Genomic DNA, 24,537 nt, shown 5'->3' on the forward strand with positions numbered 1-24,537 from the left:
CTGCGCTGTGTGAACGCAGAAGGAAATTTGAACTCACTGACTTGAGACGTCTACACATTGTTCAGTCTTGATTTGAACGTGCCTAATGTTGGAGTACATCTGACCATTTCTGGAAGCTGATTCCAACAGCGAGGGACATAGTTGCTGAAAGCTGATTCACCCTGCTTTGACTGAACTCTTGGAACTTCTAGTTTATATGATCCTAAAGATCTGAGTGATCTGTTAGGTTTGTATTCAGTCAGCATATCTGAAATGTATTTAGGTCTTAATCCATTTAGTGATTTATAGACCAGTAATAATACTTTAAACTCTATTCTGAATGTAACTGGGAGCCAGTGTAAAGGCCTGAGGACAGGTGTGATGTGCTCTGATTTCCTTGTTCTAGTCAGAATCCTGGCCTCAGCATTCTGGATGAGCTTTAACTGTCTGACTGTCTTTTTGGGAAGGCCAGTGAGGAGGCCGTTACAGTAATCCACCCTGCTGCTGATAAAAGCATGGACAAGTTTCTCTAAGTCTTCACTGGAAACAAAGCATCTGATACTTGCAATGTTTCTGAGATGATAGTATGCTGATTTACTTACTGCTTTGACATGACTATTGAAACTCAGATCTGACTCCAGAGTCACACCAAGATTCCATGTAAGGCCTATAATGAACCTTTGTTTTAAAGAGTGTAGAAAGCTGTTTTTTCCTTATACCAAAAATTAATGGGTATATCCTTGTTTTTTATATACTTAGTTCCATTTCAAGTTCATCAGTTGCTGTAACTAACTATTTCTCTCCTACTCAGACTGGCTCGGTTTTACCTGGACTCTCAAGAGCTGCTGTTTAACGACACTGAGTTCCTTCAGCTCGGCCGTCTGTGGCGTGAAGCCTCCATCATGAGCAACTTCATGGAGACTCTACGCACCAGTCCTGAGCGTGTGGCAGGTAATTAACCCAGCTCTCAGATGAACTGATGGACATCTTTAATGGAACTAAGTGATGGATGGAGAGAGTGGGCATTTCCTGTCGTACTTCCACTCCCCTCATACCTCTTTCCTTTTCCTGTTCAGTCTAATGGGCTGATGATGACTAGTCCTTAGTATGAGGATAAACCCAAGTCTCTCTTAAGAGGACAGTTCAAGCAAAAACGAAAATTCTGTCAAAATGTATTCATCCTCCACTGTTTCCAAACCTGAGTTTATATTTCTTGTGTTAAACACAAATAAAGATCCCGGACGAGCCCCCACTTTTATGGCCCCTAAGTCTAAGGGAAAACTAATTACAAAATGAAATAATAAACAATAGATTAGGGTGTTAGATTCCTAATAAATACATTATCTACATTAAACTACATTATCTGTAAATATCCAAAAGAAAATAAACTGACAGAATGCCCTTAATATAAACAAAGTGAGTCAAAGTGAGTAATTGGTGAGGAAAATTCTATTTTAGTGTAAATTATACCTTAAAATGTAATTTTTTAAACATGTATTGTTAAAATGTTGATACAGTTGTACTGTGTGTGAAAATGAACAAAGTTCATTCTTTCTCCTTGTTACCTTGACTTAATCTTTATTGATCAGCAGAAGTCTGCATTTAGCTTCATGTAGTTGAATTTTTACCAGCCCCTGGGCTTTTGTGCTAAAGATTTTTTAACATGTATATTTATGTTTATAATATGCCCACAGCTGTTCAGACAACATCGTTTTGTTTGATAAAAGTGCATCAGTAAAGGGCCTAGGTAGAGGGTCCACTTGAATCAGAACACCCAAGTGGGTTTGAGTTCAAAACTCATACAGGAGTCAGGTTGTGATCAACTGAAAATTGGAGGCTGCAGGTCACACACACATAAGTGCTGTTTGCAGTCCGGTCCAGTTGGGTTGGAAATTCTGCTGGGTTTGTTTGGACTTATCGGATTTTATTGGATCTTCTTGAGTTGGGGTTTTTCCCTAATTGAAGTCATTGATTTAGATGTGATTAGAGGTGATTCAGGTCAAGCACCAATTTTAAGAGATGAGAAGTCTGGATTGTACTTTAAGTAGCATTATGTTAAAAACAGAACACTACAACAACAGCTATATTACAAAATATGGAAGGTTTTGAAATGTTTTTCCTGTTCCTTTTGATTCCAAGATAATTGTTTAAATGGCAGATTTTGTCATTATACAGAGTGTATTAGGACCCCAGTTTCACCTAACTAACACACTGTATTTGTTGTCTTAAAAATAAAATGGACACCACAAACAAAAAAGTTTTTCATATGTTTGATTACAATGTTTTACACCTATTGCAATTCTGATCGGGCCCCACTGAATGCGTGAGCAAAGAAAAATACCGTCCTGAGTTTAAACCGTCCAGTTAAAATGTAGTCCTCTCTTTCTGCTGTGAAACCAGAGCTATTGTTTTGGTTTGTAATTTAGTTAATATATTTACTCTACTGGGGCAGCGTGGTGGCACAGTTGGTAGCTCTGTCGCCTAACAGCAAGATTCGAGCCTCGGCTGGGTCAGTTGGAATTTCTGTGTGGAGTTTGCATATTATCCCCATTTACACATGGGATTTCTCCGGTTCTCCCGAAGGGATGAATCTCTTTATAAGATTTGGAGATTATGGATTTATTTGATGATAATTATTTGACTAGTAACAAAAGGCATTTAAAAAAAGGAAATATTTTCAATGTATTCTTTTTTTTTAAATAAAAGTATATATATTTAGTAAAATAATAAAAAGAAATCTTAATTAGTGTTTATAGGTATTTAACATAAATAATGACATCTTTAAAAACAATAAAAGCACTAGTAAAGCATGGTAAATGTTCTAAAACAATTCCCAATCAGACAGGACCTGTTACTCATTATTATTCATTGCAGTATTACTTATCCTAATTTTTCATAAAACATGTTATTATATATTTAAGTTGGTCGGCTTGTATCTAAAGTGGGCCAGTTGGATCTTTCAGCACTTTCTCCACACACGTCTCTCATGTCTTGACCTCTCAGCACTGAAAAAGACCTGTTAAGCGACAAAGCTTTCAGCAAAGAATTCAGTAATCAAGTGATCCATTGAAGCACGTTGTCAGCACTGTTTGTCCTCTGAGTGAATATATGTCAAAGTCATTATGCACGCTGATCAACACACTGCTGCAGCATTAAGAGGGCTTCAATGAAGAAGATGTGGAATGCATTCTTCCCATTTCACATGAATGTGGGCCACAGAAAGAGGAATGTTTGTTTTTGGAAGTTTTAGTAAGATTTAATATAAGAATTGGATGGATCAATCACATTTTTATTGGCAGTGTGAGTGAGACCAGCTTGTGTGAAACGTAAAAAAAGTAAACTAGACCTCTGACATTCTAAGTTGTTAATTAAAATATTTTTAAGTGAATGGGGAAATAAAAAGCATGTGATTTTTTTCTGTGTGCAAGCTATTCTATACTGTAGTGTGTTAATGTATTAATTCAAAATATAGTCTCACATGCAGGAGTGTATACAATACTCAAAAGAAAATCAGCTGTTGACATAGAATTGGACCAGATTTTGGTAAAAACCTAAACAATACATAAACAGACAAACATAAAAAGTAAAGAAAGCAAAAAAAAAATAAAAATAAATAAAAATAAAAATCTAAACAATGTTATGTGGGATAACAATGGAATGACACAGGAAGAAAGTACTGAAATACTTATATATAAAACCTGTTTTTTGGTGATGGAAGCTTTAAGCTCATATGGAGAATGAAGTAACCTGAATTGCTCAGTTGTGGGTTTTTCACAGACTTCAACAGAGTGTCTTTTATCAAATCTGGTTTTTGATTTGTAATTTTTATTGAATTTGAGTCAGGTGATTGGCTGGGCCATTCCATGGCTTGATTTTCTTTCTCTGAAACCATTTAAGAGTTTCCTTGGCTGTGTTTTGGATCATTGTCTTGCTGAAATGTCCACTCTGGTTTCATCTTTATCCTCCTTCTAATGGAGATGTTGGACTAAAGAAGCTGATATTAATTTACAATGACCAATGGCAGAGGGTTGCTGAAGAGCTACTGAGAGATTTCAGCTGCTCTCTGGGCTTTCACTGTCTTTTTACACCTCTTTCTTCATGTGTTCAATCCTTTGTCCCTGCTTTACTTCATTTTATTACACATCTGAGAAAATCTTCATGTCACCTTTAGAAATATGTTTCTTAAGATTGGTAACGTGTTCAATACTTATTTCCCCTGTTGTATATGCAATTACATTTGAGTAAAAATACAAAAGTACAGCCTTGAAGTACACTCAAAAAATTACTTTTGCTTCTTGTTCAAAATACATATTTAAAATGATTTTTTAGGGGGAAGCTTAATTGTTTTATGTTCAATCCACTAAAAAAAAAAACAATCAAGTGAACTTAATTGATTTGAGTTGAGACAACATAAAGTAATTGTGTGGATTTTTTACAGTGCATAAAGTAATTATAATATGCTTCACATAATTATAACCTGATTCTTACAAATCAATAATTATCTATTTGGTAAACTGTTAAAACCCTTTGAGAGTTGTCAATTTAAATTCTCTCTCTGCAGTCTGTAATGGTGATGTGACGCTGACAGTGGAGTTGAGAATCCAAACGCAGAGTTTTATTAACAGGATAGTCAAGCAAGCAATGATCAGCAAGAGCAAACAGTTGTATAAAAGAAATCCAGAGTCTTAGTCAAGGCAGGCAGCAGGCAGCAGACCACTTAAAACAAACAAAGCAAGGGTCAAAAACATGGCAAAGCAAGACAAAGGTAACGCATTGTCATGTCACTAAACAGATAACAAGACTCAGCAATGAGTATCTCAAAGTGAGCCGAATATATGTATGTAATCAGTCATTATGCATCATTAGCTGTGAGAGTGTAATCAGTCACAATCTGGAACCGGTAGTGTGTGTGGTGCCTGACTGGATTTGTAGTCCATTATGAGGCAGGATTGTAGTTTGTGTGAGTGTCATTGTTTTCCAGCAATCTTTGGTGGTTAGATAGTGTTGTAAATGAGGGCGATGCCGATCCTCTTGTGCATCACCAGAGGGAGCCATTGTCCGAATTCTAATTCGACTCACGGACTCAAAATCCCACAAGCCCTGCTACCTGGCACTGATTGCGGTCCAGGTGCAGCTCATCAACTCCCGTGTATATATACCGCACTCACGCTCTGGTTCATTGCGAAGTCTTGATTTGCCTGGCTGTCATTTCTGAGCGTTCCATACTCCCTGCTTCGGACTGATCTGTGTTTCTGACCCTGTGCTTGTTCTACGATTACGAAAGACATCTGCCTGCCCCTGATCTCCAGCCTGTTATTCTGACCAGTAAGATATCTGCCTGCCTTTGAACTTTTGCCTGTCCCACGTTCTGTCTCCTGGATTGCCCCTTTGTGTTTGTATGTATGTGTGCTTTTAATAAAGCTTGCAAATGGATTCAATGCCTTCTGACTCATCTCAACAGATAGCTGGTGATCGTGACACAGCGTTTCACTTTTTTAACATTTTTTATGTTGCAGCCTTATTCTGAAATGGATTAAATAATTTATATTCTCAAAATTCTACACACAATACCCCATAATGACAATGTGAAAAAAGATTTTTGAATTTGTTACAAATTACGGCAATACGGTGGTGCAGTAGGTAGTGCTGTCGCTTCACAGCAAGAAGGTCGCTGGTTCGAGCCTTGGCTGGGTCAGTTGGTGTTTCTGTGTAGAGTTTGCATGTTCTCCCCACGCTGGCGTGGGTTTCCTTCGAGTGTTCTGGTTTCCCCTGCAGTCCAAAGACATGCAATACAGGTGAATTGGGTAGGCTAAATTGTCCGTAATGTCTGAGTGTGAATGAGTGTGTATAGATGTTTCCCAGAGATGGGTTGCAGCTGGAAGGGCATCCGCTGCATAAAACATATGCTGCATTAGTTGGCGGTTTATTTCGGCGACCCCAGATCAGTAAAAGAACTAAGCTGAAAAGAAAATTAATAAATGTTACAAATTAATCAAAAATAAAAAAAAAACTGAAAAATCACATGTACTTAAGTATTCACAGCCTTTACAGTAAAGCTCTAAATTGAGCTCAGGTACATTCTGTTTCCACTGATCATGCTTGATGTTTCAGCAGCTTCATTTGAGGTGACCTGTGATAAATTCAGTTGATTGGACATGATTTGAAGAGCAATAAACCTGTTTATATAAGGTCCCAGAGTTGACAGAGCATGTCAAAGCACAAACCAAGCATGAAGACAAAGGAATTGTCTGTAGACCTCCGAGACAGGATTTTCTCAAGGCATAAGGCTGGGGAAGGTTACAAAAAAATGTCTGCCGCTCTGAAAGTTCCAATGAGCACAGTGGTCTCAACCATCCATAAGTGGAAGATGTTTCGAACCACCAGGACTCTTTCTAGAGTGATCAGGGAGTAGGGCCTTAGTCAGGGAGGTAATCAATAACCCGATGGTCAATATGTCTGAGCTTTAGCATTCTTCTGTGGAGGGAGGAGGACCTTACAGAAAGACAACCATCTGTGCAGCAATCCACCAATCAGGCCTGTTTGGTAGAGTGGCCAAACAGAAGCCACTCCCTGCCTGGAATTTGCCAAAAGGCATCTGAAGGACTCTCAGACTATAAGAAACAAAATTCTCTGGTCTGATAAGAATAAAATTGAACTCTTTGGAGTGAATGCTAGGCGTCACGTTTGGAGAAAACCAGGCACCGCTCATCACCAGGCTAATACCATCCCTGCAGTGAAGCATGGTGGTGGCAGCATCATGCTGTGGTGATGTTTTTAAGCAGGAGGACCTGGAAGACTTGTCAGGATAGAGGGAAAGATGAATGCAGCAATCTACAGAGACATCCTGAATGAAAACCTGCTTGAGAGTGCCGGTTCATCTTCTAGCAGGACAATGACCCAAAGCAAACCGCCAAAATATCAATGGAGTGCCTTCACAACAACTCAGTGCATGTCCTTGGAGTGACCCAGCCAGAGCCCAGACCTAAATCCTTTTGAACATCTCTGGAGAGATATGAAAATGAATGTACACTGTCACTTTCCATCCAACCTGATAGAGCTTGAGAGGTACTGCAAAGAAGACTGGGCAAAAATTTCTAAAGACAGGTGTGCCAAGCTTGTGGCATCATATTCAAAAAGACTTGAGGCTGTAATTGCTGACAAAGGTGCATCAACAATGTATTGAGCAAAGGATGTGAATACTGATGTACATGTGATTTTATTTTGAATACATTTGCAACAACTTCAAAAACCCTTTTTCACATTGTCATTATGGGCTAATGTGTGTAGAATTTTGAGGAAATAAATTAATTAATTCCATTTTGAAATAAGGCTGTAACATAAAAAATGTGGAAAAGGTGAAGCATTAGGAATACTTTCTGGATGCACTGTAATTCAACAGATGAATTAGAATTTTTTAAATCATCAAATGATCCCTCTTTCAAATATGCCTCAAAAGATTTTTAAGTAGGATCAATAGACAGCAGGCCATTAAATTGGTGATACAAAGTTGTGTCATTAGTAGTTTTTTACTTAGAAAGCACAATTAACCTAAGGTTAACTCACTGGTAAACATAAGTTAATTGAGTTAAAATTAACAACACATATGCGTTAAAAAACATTTTTTTATTATTGCTTAATAATCATATTTTGCCCTTCATGTCATTTTTCTTCGTTCTGTCAGGTAAAGGGCTGAAGGTGGAGGACATACTGAAAGACGATGAGACTTTAACAGCATTCCTACTGCGAGACGCGAGGCTTTCAGAAGGTGTTGTGCACGATCTCACTAATGCACAGATTCGGGTGGAGCAGGTACGTTTTTTCATTTAAAGCACAATAGCTGCTTCTTGTTGTTTTTGTCAATAGTTTAACAGCTTCCACTGTCACAAGAATCCTGTCACACAGTCACATCCTCATACACTCCTATGGGAGCTCACTAGATGTTTCCAGCAAAAACGAGTGGGTTTGTGATGTGTTTTATGGTGTTTAACAGTCACTGAGAGCCCTTCCTGAGGTTGTATGTTAGTGTCTTCGTGACGTCGGTTTTCTTTTGTTTCACGCTGGCCTTTCACACACCACTTGATTTATGACAGGGCCCATTGTCTCAGGGGTTCAAGCACTCTTATGTAGGCTGCTTTTGATCCTGTACTTTACTAAGGGCACCTCTATGTGTAGAGATACATTGTAAAATAGGAGGTCAAAGACAGATATCTTACTTTGAAAATTAATTTAAGGAACACTCTACTTTTTGGGGCAAAAAGGCTAATTTTTACGAGTCACCTTGAGTTAAACAGTTGAAGTTTACCATTTTTAAATCATTCAGCCAATCTCTGGTTTTGGCGTGAGCATTTTTAGCTTAGCTTAGCATAAATCCTTGAATCCGATTAGACCATTAACTCATTCATTCATTTTCTTTTCGGCCTAGTCCCTTTATTAATCCGGGGTCGCCACAGCGGAACGAACCGCCAACTTATACAGCACATTTTTAGACAGCGGATGCCCTTCCAGCCGCAAGCCATCTCTGGGAAACATCCATACACACTCACCCACACTCATACACTATGGACAATTTAGCCTACCCAATTCACCTGTACCGCATGTCTTTGGACTGTGGGGGAAAAAAAGAGCACCTGGAGGAATCTCACGGAAACTTCACACAGAACATGCAAACTCCACACAGAAACGCCAACTGACCCAGCTAAGGCTCGAACCAGCGACTTTCTTGCTGTGAGGCAACAGCACTACCTACTGCACCTTTGGGTCGCCAGCATAACTCCAAAAATGCTAAAAAAAAAAATTTGAGTTTTGATAATTTTTCTATTTAAATCTTGTCTCATCATGTACTAAGACTGATGGATAAAGACAAGTTGCTAATTTCTAGGTCAATATGGCTAGAAACTATACTCTCAATCTAGTGTGATAATCAAAAGAACTTTGCAGCCATACCATGATATCTCTCTCTCTCTCTCTCTCTCTCTCTCTCTCTCTCTCTCTCTCTCTCTCTATATATATATATATATATATATATATATACTATATATACTGTATATACAGTTGAAGTCAGAATTATTAGCCCAACCAAAAAGTATGTATATATATATATATATATATATATATATATATATATATATATATATATATATATATATATATAATCTATTTTAACCTTTTTTCTAAAAATTAATTAAATATGTCATCAAATGATTGTTGTTATAAATATGCCTGACAAGATTATTAAGTAAAGAATATAAATAATAAAAAGGAATAAAGTTCATTTAGCTAAAATATAATTCGGCTGAAGATATTTCTTCAAAGGCATATCAGTACAATTGTGTTGCTTATTCTTGTAGCAAGATTACTTGATCCTAAGAAGCAAAAATAACAAATTAGATATTTTTTTCTTTTCTTGAGGCACAAATATAATTGTTTTCTTAGGTTTTATCCTTTTCAAATTCTTCTTTTCTTTAAAAAAAAAAAAAAAAAACACAATCTCATATAGTTGAGGGCAAAATAATTGATTATTACGCTCCTATGAAATTTTTCAATTCTTTTTCAAATGTTTCCCAAGTGTTGTTTTACAGAGCAGGGTCATTTTCCACAGTATTTCCTATTTCCTCCTCAGGAATTCTGGTTTCTTTTATTTTGGCTCGAATAAAGGCTTTTTACATTCCGTTTAGGGTCATTATTATTAGCCTCCTTTAAGAAGGTTTTTTTTGATTGACTAGAGAACAAACCACTTTTTGTCCAAAGACTTGTTTGATTACCCTAACTTGCCTAGTTAACCTAAGTAAGCTAGTTAAGCCTTTACATTGCAATATAAGACGAAACGAAATTTGCTAAATAACTAGCAACATGTTTTGTATTGTCATCATGAAATCAATGAGTCATTAGGAATTAGTTATTAATATTATTATGTTGAAAAAAGGTAAAACCCCTAAGCAATATTATAAATTAACAATAAAGCTTTGATTTCTGCAATACATGCTGAAATGTGTCTAAAAATCTCTATTTCCAGTTTGCGTATGGAGTCCCAGACCTGACACTGAAGGAGATTGCCTGCAGTCAGGCTCTTCTGGAGCAGTTTCTTATTTTCCCCAGTCGTGGAGGGATGTATGGAGTCCAAAATGCCATGTGTGCGCTTTCACAACACAGGCTGCAGAGGATCGAAGATGTGCTCTACGCCAACATAGACTTCTTCAAGCTCTTCCGACTGGTGAGTCATCACTCTTTTACTGTACATGCACTTTTAATGTAATTTTACACTAATGTTTACACTGTGTTTACACGTGGAAGGTTTTTTCTTTAAATAAGAGCGAACGGTGCAATCTTTGGTGCACACCAAACAAGTAACTCTAAACAATAACCAGATCCCAAAGATTTCTTATCTGGTCTCCGCAAAGAGCTTCTGACTTTATACTGACTCTGTTTGCCTGATTTAGCATGTTTAGTTTTAGAGAAATTTCAACATTTTAAACAGTTTGAAAATATTTAGCTGAGAATCAACAGAAATTTACAAGTCAATGTTAAATATAGATTGCAGTACACAGAAGCTGTGTGGATGTCACATGACGTGTCACACGCTCTGGAATTATAGGAAAGCTGCTCTAAACACTTCAAGTGTTCGCAGGTGTCGCACTAAACTGAGAATGTGGATCATGAGCCAGACCTACTTACCTGTTGTTAGATTTTAGGAGGCCTATGAATACCACTGCTGAAACGACTACTTATCAGCTTTCTCTTTCTTAGTCTGTCTCTCTCTCTCTCTCTCTCTCTCTCTCTCTCTCTCTCTCTCTCAATGTACCTGTAAAGTTCAGCCAGGGTTAGGTTGAAGCAGATGGTAGTGTTAGCATGATGACACACCACTTGGCCTCATTTACTAATGAGATTAAGGAAGACACTCCCTCCACTGATGAGGACTGCTGTGGTGGCACACACTGATCTTCAGGAAGCTTTTCTGTATCTTGTGATGATGTTAAGGTTTTGAGAATGTGTTTATTTTCATGGAATTTGTGGAATATCATGGCATTTTGAAAGGTCTACATGTCTTCCAGACATTAAAGTCATGCTATATCAGTAGTAGTTTCTTTAAAAAAAAGTTTATTTATTATGTATATTTGTGCTTTTTTTCAGTTGTTTCTTATTGCTTAGGTTAGGCGTTTTTAGCACAATTTTATTCTCTTTACACTTGTCAACTTGCAGCTAATGAAATGGTAGTTCACCCAAAAAATGAAAATTCTGTCATTAGCCCCTTTCACACATACATACCTTTTCGGAAAATTACCGACAATTTTCTTGAAAGGGATCATGTGTGAACGAACCCTTTTTGAAAATATTGGTAAACTCGGTAAAATTCAGGTATTCAGGTATTCCAGAAAGAGAAGGTGCAACATTACCGGTAATTGGTCAGAAAGCTGCACTGTGTGAACGCAGAAGGAAATTTGCCAGAAATTTTAAATTTGTTCATAGTTAGCGCACGCTGACGTAAGATGTGTATTCCAGCCAATAAGAACTCTCAGACACATTCACATATGTTCTGTTTATAAAAATAAAAGCCTTTGAATATTTTTCGAGACACATTTATCTGTTAGATGTTAGTCAGATAACGTTTCTATGTTCCTTTTTAATGTCAACAGTGTAAAAAAATATTGATGAAATGCTTATGATAAACCGCTGTTTGTTTACCTTCGAGCTCTGCTTCAGTTGCTTGACACGTGCACGTCGAGCAATGCTCCAGTGAGCGCCAGTACACACACACACACATATTATGTACATCTCGACATGTAGAAGTGTTCCTCAATATGTTTGGATCGAAGTTGTTTACAATACTCATCCATTCACTTATCCATTCGAATTTGTAATGTAGTCAAATGTGTGAATGCTGCAGTTTGTGCTTCTGCCGTTGCATGTCTTTGAAACAAAGCAACTCATTTAGAGCTAATTTCTGGTTAATAATGCCATAATTTATCAGTAGTTTGGAATGGATGTGTGATTGTTTTTTTTTTTTTTTTGAAAAACTTCGGAACGTCCTTGCCTAAGTGAACAGTGCTTTTTTGAATTTACCGGAGTTGAAAAACTATCTTTTTAAGTCAATGGCACTAGCTTGTATTTTCGGACTCGGTCATTTGCATGCATATGAATGGAAGCAAAAAGTGTATTGCAGTGCAACAGACCACCACATCTAATGTCCACAAGACAGAAAGTGCAGTGTTTAGCTGGGCATTGAGCATTTATTTGATTTGAAATAATATTACATGCCTGTATACTGTTATATGTGCATGCATTATACAGTTGAAGTCTGAATATTATGAATTATTAGCCCCCCCTTTTCCATCTAATTTCAGTTTAACAGAGAGAAGATTTTTTCTACACAATTCTAAACATAATAGTTTTAATAACTAATTTTTAATAACTGATTTATTTTATCTTTGCCATGATGACAGTAAATAATTTTTGACTAGATATTTTTCAAGACACTTCTATACAGCTTAAAGTGACATTCAAAGGCTTAAGTAAGGTTTATTAGGTGAACTCGGCAGGCTAGGGTAATTAGGCAAGTTATTGTATAACGATGGTTTGTTCTGTAGACTATCGAAAAAATATATAGCTTAAAGGGGATAAAAATGTTGTTCTTAAAATAGTGTTTAAAAAAATTAAAAACTGCTTTTATTCTAGCTGAAATAAAACAAATAACACTTTCTCCAGAAGAAAGAATATTATCAGACACACTGTGAAAATTTCCTTGCTCTGTTAAACATCATTTGAGAAATATTTAAAAAAGAAAAAAAATTCAAAGGGGGGCTAATAATTCTGACTTCAACTGTATACGATTGAATGGTATAATATTTAAAACCAAAAAACACAGAATGCTGTTATCATGTAAATAAATGTGTGTGTTCATGAAATGTAAAGTAATGTATATATGGTCAAGAGTTGAGATAAATGAATGTATTAAATTGTTTTTTGTGTATGTATTAAAATAATAATTTAAATGTATTTATTTTAATATTCAATTGTAAATAATAAAATAATAATACAAATTTTGCATTTTAAGTGTTGGGACCCAAGACTAGCAGTGCCTTATGGTATAGCAAATGATGATCTAAATAAACTTATAATTAATAAAAAAATGTTTAAGACTGTGTACACGTTAATTAAAAAATAAATCATTATTTGGTAAAAATCATCAATCTATGATTTGTTTTACTGGATGTGACAAAGAATGGGTCACCTTAATATGTTGATTTTCTTTTATACTGTACTTACGCTGCAAATATGCTTTTCTTGGTTTTGGTCGTATTTCTAGTCCAAATATCAAAATATCCTTAAATCTAGAAGCATTTTCTAGAAAAGCAAAAATCATTGTTTTGTTTTCAGAAAAAAAAATGTCAAATTAAGGGTGTACTCACACTATGTACAGTTGCCTTGAACCGGGCCAAACCACACTTGTCCTCCCTCCCTCCCTTACATACGGGCCTGAGCACGTTTACGTCATTAATGCTGCACTGTTCAGTAAGCGCTCTCGCTCAGCACAGTTGAGATTTCTTCAGTTAAATTGTTTTAGTCGTTTGATATGCAGTGATGCGCAGACAATTATTTTGCCAAAAAGATGAGCCCACTATTGATGCTCATAAACAATCATAAAGTCCTCGAGCTGCAGGAATTAGGAGGTTTGCTAAAAGTGCTGCTGTGGTGCAGTGAGGGGTTTGCGTCTTTAATAATCTAAGACAGTTTGTGTTCATTGAATAATAAGAATGATTAATAAATCCATATGAAACAGTCCCTTAAAAGTCACCTCTCATCTTCAGTTTCGGGCTCAGGTGCACCTTGCACTCACACTATAAGCATATAAGTGAGCCCACGTGAACCTTGCTCTGGCACACCTCTTACAAGCAGGCCAGGGCCGGCCAAGGGAACTGTGGCTAAACCCGATTCAGAGCACTCACACTTCTCAAACGATCTGGGCGCTGTTTGGATAACATAGTTTGAGTACGCCCTATGCCTTTTGGGTAACACTTTACAAAAATGTTCATTAGTTAATGCATTTACACTGCAAAAAATGCTTTTCTTACTTAGATTTTTTGTCTTGTTTCTATAGTCCAAATATCTGAAAATTCCTAAATCAAGAAGAATATTCTAGACAAGCAAAACATATTTTCTTGTTTTGAGAAATAATATGCCAATAATAAGTAAGTTTTTCCTTAAAACAAGCAAAATAATCTGCCAATGGGGTAAGCAAAATAATCTTACGTCAAAAGAAAAAGCAGGATTATTTTGCTTACCCCATTGGCAGATTATTTTGCTTGTTTTAAGGGTAAACTCACTTATTATTGGCATATTATTTCTCAAAACGAGACAATATGTTTTGCTTGTCTAGAAAATGCCTCTTGATATAAGAAATTTTAGAAATTTAGACTAGAAACAAGACAAAAAATCTATGCAAGAAAAGCATTTTTTGCAGTGTACTAACATGAACTAATCATGAACAACATTTATTAATCATAATTTAACATTTACTAATGCATTATTAACATCCAAGTCCATGCTTGTTAACATTAGTTAATGCACCATGAGTTAACATGAACTAACAATGAACAACTGTATTTTCATTAACTAACTTTAACTAACATGAACAATGTTAGTTAACAATGTCATGTTAGTAAATGTATTCATTACATTAACTAATGAACATTATTGTAAAGTGTGACGGATTTTTGTTTCCTTAAAACAGGGCCTGGAAGGCCGGGTTCTGCAGATTTTAGCTCCAAATCACCTCAACACACCTGCCTCGATGTTTCTTTGAAGCCTAGCAAGAGCTTCATTAGCTTGGCCAGGTGTGTCTAATTGAGGTTGAAGCTAAACTTTGCAGGATATCGGCCCTCCTGGACCGAGTCTGGGCATCCCTGCCTTAAAACAGGCTAAATAATCTGCCAATAGGGAAAGCATTTGTTTTTAGTTGCTGTTTGATAATTTTAAAATAAATTTATTTTGCTTACCCCATTGGGAGATTCTTTTGAGGTTATTTCTCAAAACAAGGCAATATTGTTTACTCTTTTAGAAAAAGCTTCTAGAATCAAGAATTTGTGGATATGTGGACTAGAAATGAGACAAAAAAATCTAAATAACAAAAGCATTTTGCAGAACGTTTATTCAAGTTTTAGATGTTTATAATAATTATTGTTTAGGGGTTTTCACCTTTATTGATAGGACAATGGAGATGTATGAACAGGAAAGTATGGGGAAGAGAGGATCGGCAAAGCACCTTGACCCAGGAATTGAACTCAGGTTGCCACAAGCACATCAGTGCTATGTGTTGACGAACTAACCACTAGGCTGTTGGCACCAACGGATGTATTATTTTTCAGTCAGTGACACAGGGGCAAAAAAAATATGTTGTTTTCTTAACACAAAGTTATCATTTTTGGGACCCCAAATATTAAATTTTATGTAGCTTAACATCAAACAGTTACATACAAATAGTAAAAAAAGCATAAATGTGTACTGTACTAAAATACTAATTGCATTAATAATGCAGTTATTACAAGACTTTTTTATAATCACAATAAAAGAAATCATTGTCAATGAAGATGCTATATATGATTCTATCCTAAGAATATGTTAAATCCCTTATTTATCTACATAGCTTAATCCTAATTAGTCATTAAGTGGGTCACCTCAATATGCACTGTGTTTACCTCCAAACATCTCTGTTTTCCTCTGTGTGTTTAGATGCCCATGGTCTTGGACAGCCACTCCACTGGGATAGACCTGCAGTTCTGGGGTCGAGTGTTGTCAGCAGTGTCCGACAAGCTTCAGGAGGTATTACTGCTTGAGAAAACTCAGTTCCTCTCCCCATCTCAAGACCCTTATTTTAGCATCCAGGAAGCCTTCACTTCCCTTCAGCTGTTTAGAAACTTCCAAGAGAGATGCTCGGAAAGTGTGTGTATGTGTCTGATCAGTTTTTCCTCTCAACTGTATGAATTAAATCACAGAAATCTGTGTTTTTTAAAAGGGCGGCAGGCGTGTACTGTATGTGTGTGATCAGTTCATGTGTGTACATGTGTGCATTTCATCACTCCTGTTTCACTATTATGTCGAAAGGACATTCCACTGAGGTCACATCCTGTAGGTGGAGTGCGTTTCTTTCCCTTTTGCTTGGGTGAAAGAAAGCCTGGCCAACTAATGCTATCACCATCACTAAATCCATCTGCGCTGCGTGGGTCTGCATGTATGAATGCATATGAATGGTTGAGCAGTGACTCATTCCTCATACTTAAAGCCTCTATGGAAATCTAAACTTCTCTTGACCTGGTTTGACTTATTGTGACTTATCTTAGTGTACATTAAAGTTCATGAGGTACAGAGCAAGTGCCGAATCACACGTTCAATAAGATACTTGTGTTTTGATATAGAGTAGTGTTTGCTGGAGACAAAAAAATGAGTGTAGCAGCTGTGAGGATATTTGTTTCTTGCAGGAATTCTGCCAAACACATTTCCCTTTACATTATAAAAAATAACATCAAATGTTAGAAAACTTTCCACAGTGGGATACACATTTTTACCTGCAGTTTTCCCAATCCGTTTGTAAAAAAATAAAAAGAAAAAAGAAAAAAAGAAAAAAAGAAAAGCTCTGTTTGATTAATATTATCGTACACAAATACTTTATAAATAATATTTATTTTAAAAAAATACAATTATGATACATTTTGTTGTTTATTGTTTTTTGAAAATATCTCAAATTGTTTTTAGATAGGACTTTGTAAAACTAAAGTTCTAAATGGCCTAAAACAGTTTGTTTAATTTAATTATACTGTATATTCCTAAATCGTCATAGCTTTTGTTTGTTTTATATTGGTTTTGGTTAATGTTTTTATTGTATCTGATAATTATATATCTTTAAATGATTTCAATAAAGCTTGGGCTGTTTTATCTAGATCTATGAAATTGTGTTGAGCTCTCAAAAGTGGACACGTAATTTGTAAAGTTTTATGTCTTTCTAATGTATTCAAATCAGATCAGATAAAAAAAATCACTTTTATTGTCACATCATCAGCTGCTATGATGAGTGAAAAGCCTAGGTGCTGGCTCCAGACAGTACAAAAATACAGATGCAAATACAAAATACAGTGCAAATACATTGACAGTGCAAAATATAGATGGTGCAAACAAAATAAAAGTACAAAATACAAAGTGCAAAAAACAGACAGTGCAAATATAACGACAGTGCAAAATACAACAGCATATTCCTAAAAAAAGCAAAAAAAAAACAAAAAAAAAACAGGACAATGTAAAATTGACAGCGTATTGTTTCAAGTATGGATTAGTTAAAGTGCAGTACATGCTACAATTGTGCGCAGTGAGTGTATGGAATAGTCTGTTTGAGGTGTGTTAAGTGTTCATCAGCCTGATAGTCTGAGGAAAGAAACTTTCCATCAGCCAGCTAGTGCGTGACCGGATGCTGCAGAACCGTCTGCCTGAGGCTAGCGTAGAGAAAAGTCTATGTCTTGGTTAGCTGGAGTCGCTGATAATTCTCTTGGCTATCCTCATGCACCGCCTAGTGTAAATGTCCTGGAGGGAGGAAAGCTCATCTCCAACTATGCGTCCAACAGTTCGCAGAATTCTATGTAGGCCTTTGCGATTGCTGCTGGTGCTATTTCCATACCAGGCGGTGATACAGCCAGACAGAATCCTCTTCACAGTGCAGGTGTAGAACGAGCGGAGGATGTGAGGGCTCATTCCAAATCTCCTGAGACGCCTGAGGAAGAAAAGGCAGTTTTGTGCCTTCCTTAGCACTGTGTCTGTGTGAGCAGTTCATGTCAAATCCTCAGCGATGTGTACTCCACAAAACTTGAAAGTGCTGACTCTCTTCACTGGTGTCCTGTTGATGGTGATGGGGGTGTGTTCTCTCTTCTCTCTCCTGAAATCCACCACCAGCTCCTTGGTTTTGCTGATGTTGAGTGAGAGTTGGTTTTCCTCACACAACTGCATCAGAGTGTGCACTTCCTCTGTAGGCCATCTCATCATTATCAGTGATTAGGCCCACCACCATTGTGTCATCAGCAAATTTAACCATGACGTTGGAGCTGTGTTTGGCTGTACAGTCATGTGTGTACAGGGAGCACAGGAGAGGGCTGAGAACAAAGCCCTGTGGAACACCAGTGTTGAGGATGAGTGTGGATAATGTAATGTTGTTCGTTCTGACCACCTGGCATCTGCTTGACAGGAAGTCCAGGAGCCAGTTGCATAGCGAGCTGTGTAGATCCAGATCCTGGAGCTTCACCACCGGCTTGGCAGGCACTATGGTGTTGAATGCTGAGCTGTAGTCCACAAACAGCCTTCTCACATAAGTGTTTTTGTTTTCCAGGTGAGACAGAGCAGTGTGCAAGGTGAAAGCAATCGCATCATCAGTGGAGCAGTTATTCCTGTATGCAAATTGCAGAGGGTCAGTGTGAGCGAGCAGTACAGAGCAGATGTGCTTTTTAATCAGCTTCTCAATGCACTTGCTGAAGATGAGTGTCAAAGCAACTGGACGCCAGTCATTCAAGCATGTGGCTTTAGCTGATTTCGGTATGGGCACAATAGTAGCTGTTTTAAAGCATGTGGGAACCACAGACCGAGAGAGTGAGAGGTTAAAGATGTCCGTGAAAACCCCCGCTAGCTGGTGTGCGCATGCTTTAAGTACAAATCCAGGGATGCCATATGGGCACGTAGCTTTCCGGATGTTCATGCGATGGAAAGATCTCCTACAGAAACAAAGAGTGTGCTGGTGGTTTCGGTTTCGGCCGCGGGAGCGCGCAGTGTGTGCGCGCTGTCCTGGGCTTCAAATCGGGCGTAGAATGAGGTAAGCTCGTCCGGGAGAGACGCAGCAATGTTTACAGTGGCGTGTTTGTTACTTTTAAAGTCTGTTATGGAATTAAGCCCTGCCACATGCTCCTTGCATTGGTGTTAAATTGACCCTTCAACCCCGAACTTCGCCATTGATCCATGGCTTTTGATTGGGGTAGATATGGACAATTTTTGTTGGGACCACGTCTTCTATGCATGTCCTGATGAAGCATGTGACGGTGTCTGAGTACACGTCAATGTTGTCATCCCACGCTGCCTAGAACATATCTCAGTCTGTGTGATCTTAAAGTATGGAATCTGATTGGTTCGTTCAGCTCTGAAACGCCCTGAGGGTAGGTGGTTCCCGTTTCAGTTTCTGCCTGTAAGCAGGCAAGAGCAGAACAGAAGAGTGATCTGATTTGCCAAACAGTGTGCGTGGGAGGGATTTGTATGTGTCCCAGAACGGGGAATAGCAATGGTTCAAAATCCAATCACTACGCGTGTTTGTGTTGATGTGTTGATAGTATTTTAGAGCGATTTTCCTGAGAATGGCCTTGTTAAAATCCCCTGTAAGAATAAACGCTGCCTCCAGGTATGCGGTTTCCTACTCACTTATGCTCCCATACAGTTACCTAAATGCCTGCTCTGTATTGGCTTCAGGGGTGGATGTAGACAGCTGTAATGATAACCGCTGTGAAATCTATTGGTAGCCAGTATGGTCAACACTGAAGCATAAGGTATTACAGATCAGGAGAACAGGGTGTATGTTCCTCTCATCACACCATGAGTTGTTGATAAAAAAAACAAACACCTGCTCCTTTGCTATGTGAATACAAATATGTTTACATTATCTCCAAAATAAAGAAAGAAAGTAACCTAGTCGCTTGAGGCATCGACGTAGCTGAATTGAGCTCTCTTTTGCCCGGTCTTTCACAAACAATTACATGCATCTAAACACGCATGACAACTGAATCAATGGAAAAGCGGTTGTTCCTTGCACCACCTGGTGGCTATTGCGTTAAGCACAAAAATGTTTTTTTTTATTTATGAAAAGGTCTTTGCAGCTGCAGTACTATGCGTGACTGCGCGTGACAAATAGCAGTAAAGTGCGTGAAGAAACGCACATTTTTAGTAACCATATCTGTAAATTCAAAAAATTACTTTTGATGCTTGTTCAATCTACTTATTTATAATATAAACTTAATAACTTTGTGTTTGGACGACAAGAAGGAATTGTGTGGAACCCTGAATTGTTTAGTGTACAGTTGTATTTGAAAGTTTGCATATTCATTGGAGAGTCTGTTAAAAGGTAGGGAATTGCATGTTATTGTTTATTTAATACTGTCCTGAGTAAGGTATTTTAGATGTTTACAAATATTTCACAAGTCAAAAATGTACACTAAAAATGCAGGGTTTCACACAATTCCTTCATGTTGTCACAACAAAAATAAATTAAGTTAAAGGTGCAGTAGGTGATCTGCCAAAATACCTTTAAAACACAATTCCTCCCCTGCCGTCCAAAGGCACGCCTCTTGAAATCACAAATTAGCACATTAAAGATAACAGAGACACACTAGATGATGTCATTCGCCAGTTAGAAATCTTTATGTTTTACAAAACTACAATTCTGCATAAGAAACTGTCTGAGCATATTTTTAGTTGGGAAGCAAGCAAAACTTATCATAATGTGCAATATTTCATGCATGTCTCACTCATGCACTTTGTCCTAAAGCCACTAATGCATGCTTAGTGTTTGGCCGGCGAGGTGCAGGAATTACACTTATTACTTAGCCATAACTGCATGCTATTTCTGACCGAAAAATCAGAGTAGCATGGTAAACAATTTAGGCGGTGCGTCACAGATTGTCATTGTTCAAAAATGAGGCAATGTGAATATAAAACCAACTTCAGCTCTGTAACACCGGCTAGGTGGAATAGCACTGATGTTTTGTTGTTAAACTAAATAAAAATCTACATTATCCATGCTGTAAAAGGTCCATTAAATATATATAAATGCATTTAGATCATTTACTTTGATAATTACTATTGGAATGTGAAGAGACTTTCAACCAGCACAACAAAAATGTTTCTTAAGACAATCACCTACTGCACCATTAACTTGGATTGATCATAAAATAATTTTGTTGTCCCCAAAAACTTGTGTTGTGCTGTTTCAACTCATTTTATAATCAAGTAGTTTGAACAAACAGCAAGTCAGTTTTGAGTGTACTGTAGCTGAAATGATTAAACTACCCCCCTGCAAAAGTTTGCAGGTCACACTTTACAATAAGGTTCATTAGTTAATGTTAATGCATTTACTAACCTGAACAAACAATGAACAATACATTTACTACAGTATTTGTTCATGCTAGTTAACGTTAGTTAATGAAAATACAGTAGTTCATTGTTAGTTCATGTTAACTCATGGTGCATTAACTAATGTTAAGCATGGACTTGGATGTTAATATTGCATTAGTAAATGTTCAATTATGATTAATAAATGCTGTACATGTGTTGTTCATGATTAGTTCATGTTAATGCATTAACTAATGAACCTTATTGTAAAGTTACCAGTTTGTATACCCTTGATTTGATGTGGTTACCTGATGATATAAGAGCGTTCTTCTGCTTTGTGATGGTTGTTCATGAGTCTCATATGATTTGAACAGTTAAGCTGCTTCTGTTGTTAAGAAAAAATCCTCCATGTCCTGCACAATTTCCAGTTTTACAGAATCTTTTGCGGATTTTTAACTCTTTCCATTAGTGACTGCACACTATACTTTAATATCTGCTCTCAAATGAGTCAACAATAAACAACGCCTCTCTTGCACAATTGTCATTAGAACTTGTGTAATCACATAATATTCAGTAAACTTACTATTAACCAGGTTACATATTTTAACCGTAGCATTTTTTACTTTTTTCCCCTGGAATCACTGCCATTTTTACAATCCCACTTCATATTTCTGTCTACATCTCACAATTATGACTTTAAAGTATTCAAATTTGAGCAAATTTTGAATTCATACCTTCCAATTTTGCATTTATACCTTCTGAGTTTATTTCTTGCAATGTATCTTGGAAGATAAATTTGTTAATGTGTCTTCAATTCAAATCGGATTTTTGCAAACCCTCTTCTCACCTTATTTACACTATGCCAGATTCAGCCTTAACTGTGAATAAGAGTTTATTTAAGGATATCCTCTTCTGGGAGTTTCGTCTTTAAGTTGTCACGTGTGTTTTAAATAGTTTTGGCAGACTGAAGATCTTGGCCTACGTGGAGAGGTTCAGACAACCAAGTAGGTGACATAAACAAGCGACTAAGTAAACAAAGTTTATGTTTATTCTTAGGAAGAATGACAGCTCTTTTTGTTGTTGTTCATCTAGTATATTATGCAAGTTTGAGAGAATGACAAAAAGCTGTGTATTCTGAATAATTTGATGACTTACAGATCAGTGAATCTGTTTAAACTGTATAGAGCTTAAATGTATATCATTTACTTACAGGCTATTTTATTAACAAAAAACTTAAATAATGATATTTTTGAACCAAAAATTTCCAGTATTTACACTGTTAAAAATATCCGTAAATTAACGGTTTTTATTTTATATTTTCCCTCATTTATATATGCATTTGACTTGCTTTATGAAATAGGGACCTTTCCTCCAACAACCTTTAATCCTGAAAAGTTAGAAAAAGTGACTTTTATTAACATTTTTAATAGTTGTGATGTATTGTCTGGATTGGTATTGTTTATTACAGTACAACAATCTTGTCATGAACTAATATTTTACAGACTTATTTCCCTATATATCATTTCTTATAAATTATATTATTTCAAACTACTAAAATGTTATTAAAAGTATCTTTGTACAGTATCCTGTGCAGTTAAGTTTTTAACATGAATAAACGGAAAACACTTGTGAATCAAAAAATACAGAAACTGTTAATGAAAATGTATGTATACTGATTACTGATGAATCTGATTGACAAAGAAAACAACACAAAAAATAATGTGCTCTGTTTGAAATACAGTAATGGTTATGCAATCTATCAATATAACAACAACATCAAAAATCAACTTAAGAAAGTATTTCTGATCTATTGTATGATTGTACAATCACATTCAAATATGCTAGATTTGTTAATAATCTCAAATTATGGTTTAACGTTTAAATGAATGTTTCTTTCCTGCATCTTCGAAAGACAAAAGCACGACAAAACAAAAGACTTGGAATTGTCTCTATCATTAAAATATATACTGGAAAAACTGGCATCCTAAATAATTTAATAGTCAAAAAATTATTAACTTGCGAAATGTGAAAAACAGATAGTAGCTGAGATTCCCATCAAAGGGTAATTTTGAATCTTCAGTCTGCCAGTTTGCTTTGGGAGAACTTTACTTTTCATATTGTAAAGTAGGGGGTATACTTTTGATTTCCGAAAATTTGCATTATTTATTTATTTTTATTTTGCAGAGTAGCCTCTCTTATAGTATATGTACAGTACATAACAAAGACAATTTGATTTTTAAATGTATGACCCTATTACTAACATGGTGTTTTTCTCTCAGCTTGCAGATCGGCCCAGCGCCCAGGACTTGATGCAGGTCTTGTACTCCATCTTTCAGCCCGGTGGTCCCTCTTCCTTCAGTCAGCTGATTTCCAAGGTGTCTGATCTGTTTTGTGGATACCCTGAGGGTGAGGGTACCCGCGTCTTCTCCTTTAACTGGTACGAGGACAACAACTATAAAGCTTTCCTTGGCATCAACAATTCCAGGGGACACGACAGCTACATCTATGACAAAACAGCAAGTGAGTGCATCTAATCTGTCATATTCTAACTGCTAAACATGCCACACTTGAGTTTGTCTTGGCACACACACTTTTTATCTAAATATCAAGAAGAGTTTTGTAGACTACACAAATATTGTTTTGTTTTCTGTCAAAATTAAGAGAGTTTTCTTGTAAACAGGGTGTCCGCTGGGTCTTAAAATGTCTGAAATTCACTAGAAATTTGGTCTTGTGGGTCTTAAATTATTTTAAACAGGTCTTAATTTTGCTTTGTCCAAGTAAAGCTACTAAATTGGGCCAACATCCATCCAATCACCAACAATACATCTTAATAAAACTTTATTTTTTACATTTATTTATTTATTTATTATGCTTTATTGCAAGGAAATACGATTCACAACAACTGTTAGATATTTTTACAGCAAATTGCCCATTAAATTCCCTAATCAAGGAAAGAAAACTAAAAGGCAATTATATGAATCCTCATAATAATACCGGGCCATTAAAAAAATCCTTAATGTTTAACCCTGTAAAGTCTAAAACATCGTTCTTAATGGTCTTAAAAAGTCTTACATTTCAAACTATTATTTTTATATCAAAGAATATTCTTTTACCTACATTGGCCATTTTGTTTTCTTTTCCTTTTTTTAAAGGGGGCCTAATATTGCCTTTTTTTAAAGAGGTAAAATGAGTCTCTGATGAGTGTGTGTGAAATTTCAGCTCAAAATACCTCATAGATCGTTTTTATAACTTTTTGAAACTACCCATTTTAGGTTTTGATGTAAATTGTGCTGTTTTGGTTACTGTCTCTTTAAATTCAGATGAGAGCTCTCAGCCTTCTTTTCAAAAGAGGGCGGAGCTACAAATGCCTATGCGTCAATGAGTAGGTTTACATGGACATAAATAAACCACCCCCAATAAGAATTTTAAACGATTAAGACAATA

The 24,537-nt window shown here is 36.5% G+C and overlaps 1 protein-coding gene across 2 annotated transcripts in view; it reads left to right on the forward strand.

Moving 5' to 3' along the window:
* The window catches only part of abca4b (ATP-binding cassette, sub-family A (ABC1), member 4b), a 91,686-nt gene that overhangs the window by 11,753 nt on the left and 55,396 nt on the right, over positions 1-24,537 (forward strand). For both annotated transcript variants that reach the window (XM_021467019.3, XM_005163328.5), the window contains exons 5-9: positions 791-930; positions 7,661-7,788; positions 9,992-10,189; positions 15,703-15,792; positions 23,373-23,613. In XM_021467019.3, coding sequence (XP_021322694.1) covers positions 791-930; positions 7,661-7,788; positions 9,992-10,189; positions 15,703-15,792; positions 23,373-23,613 — 797 coding nt within the window. The remainder of the gene's footprint in view (positions 1-790; positions 931-7,660; positions 7,789-9,991; positions 10,190-15,702; positions 15,793-23,372; positions 23,614-24,537) is intronic.

The sequence above is a fragment of the Danio rerio genome, chromosome 2 (assembly GCF_049306965.1).
Source record: "Danio rerio strain Tuebingen ecotype United States chromosome 2, GRCz12tu, whole genome shotgun sequence".
In the NCBI taxonomy this organism is placed as follows: Eukaryota; Metazoa; Chordata; class Actinopteri; order Cypriniformes; family Danionidae; genus Danio; species Danio rerio.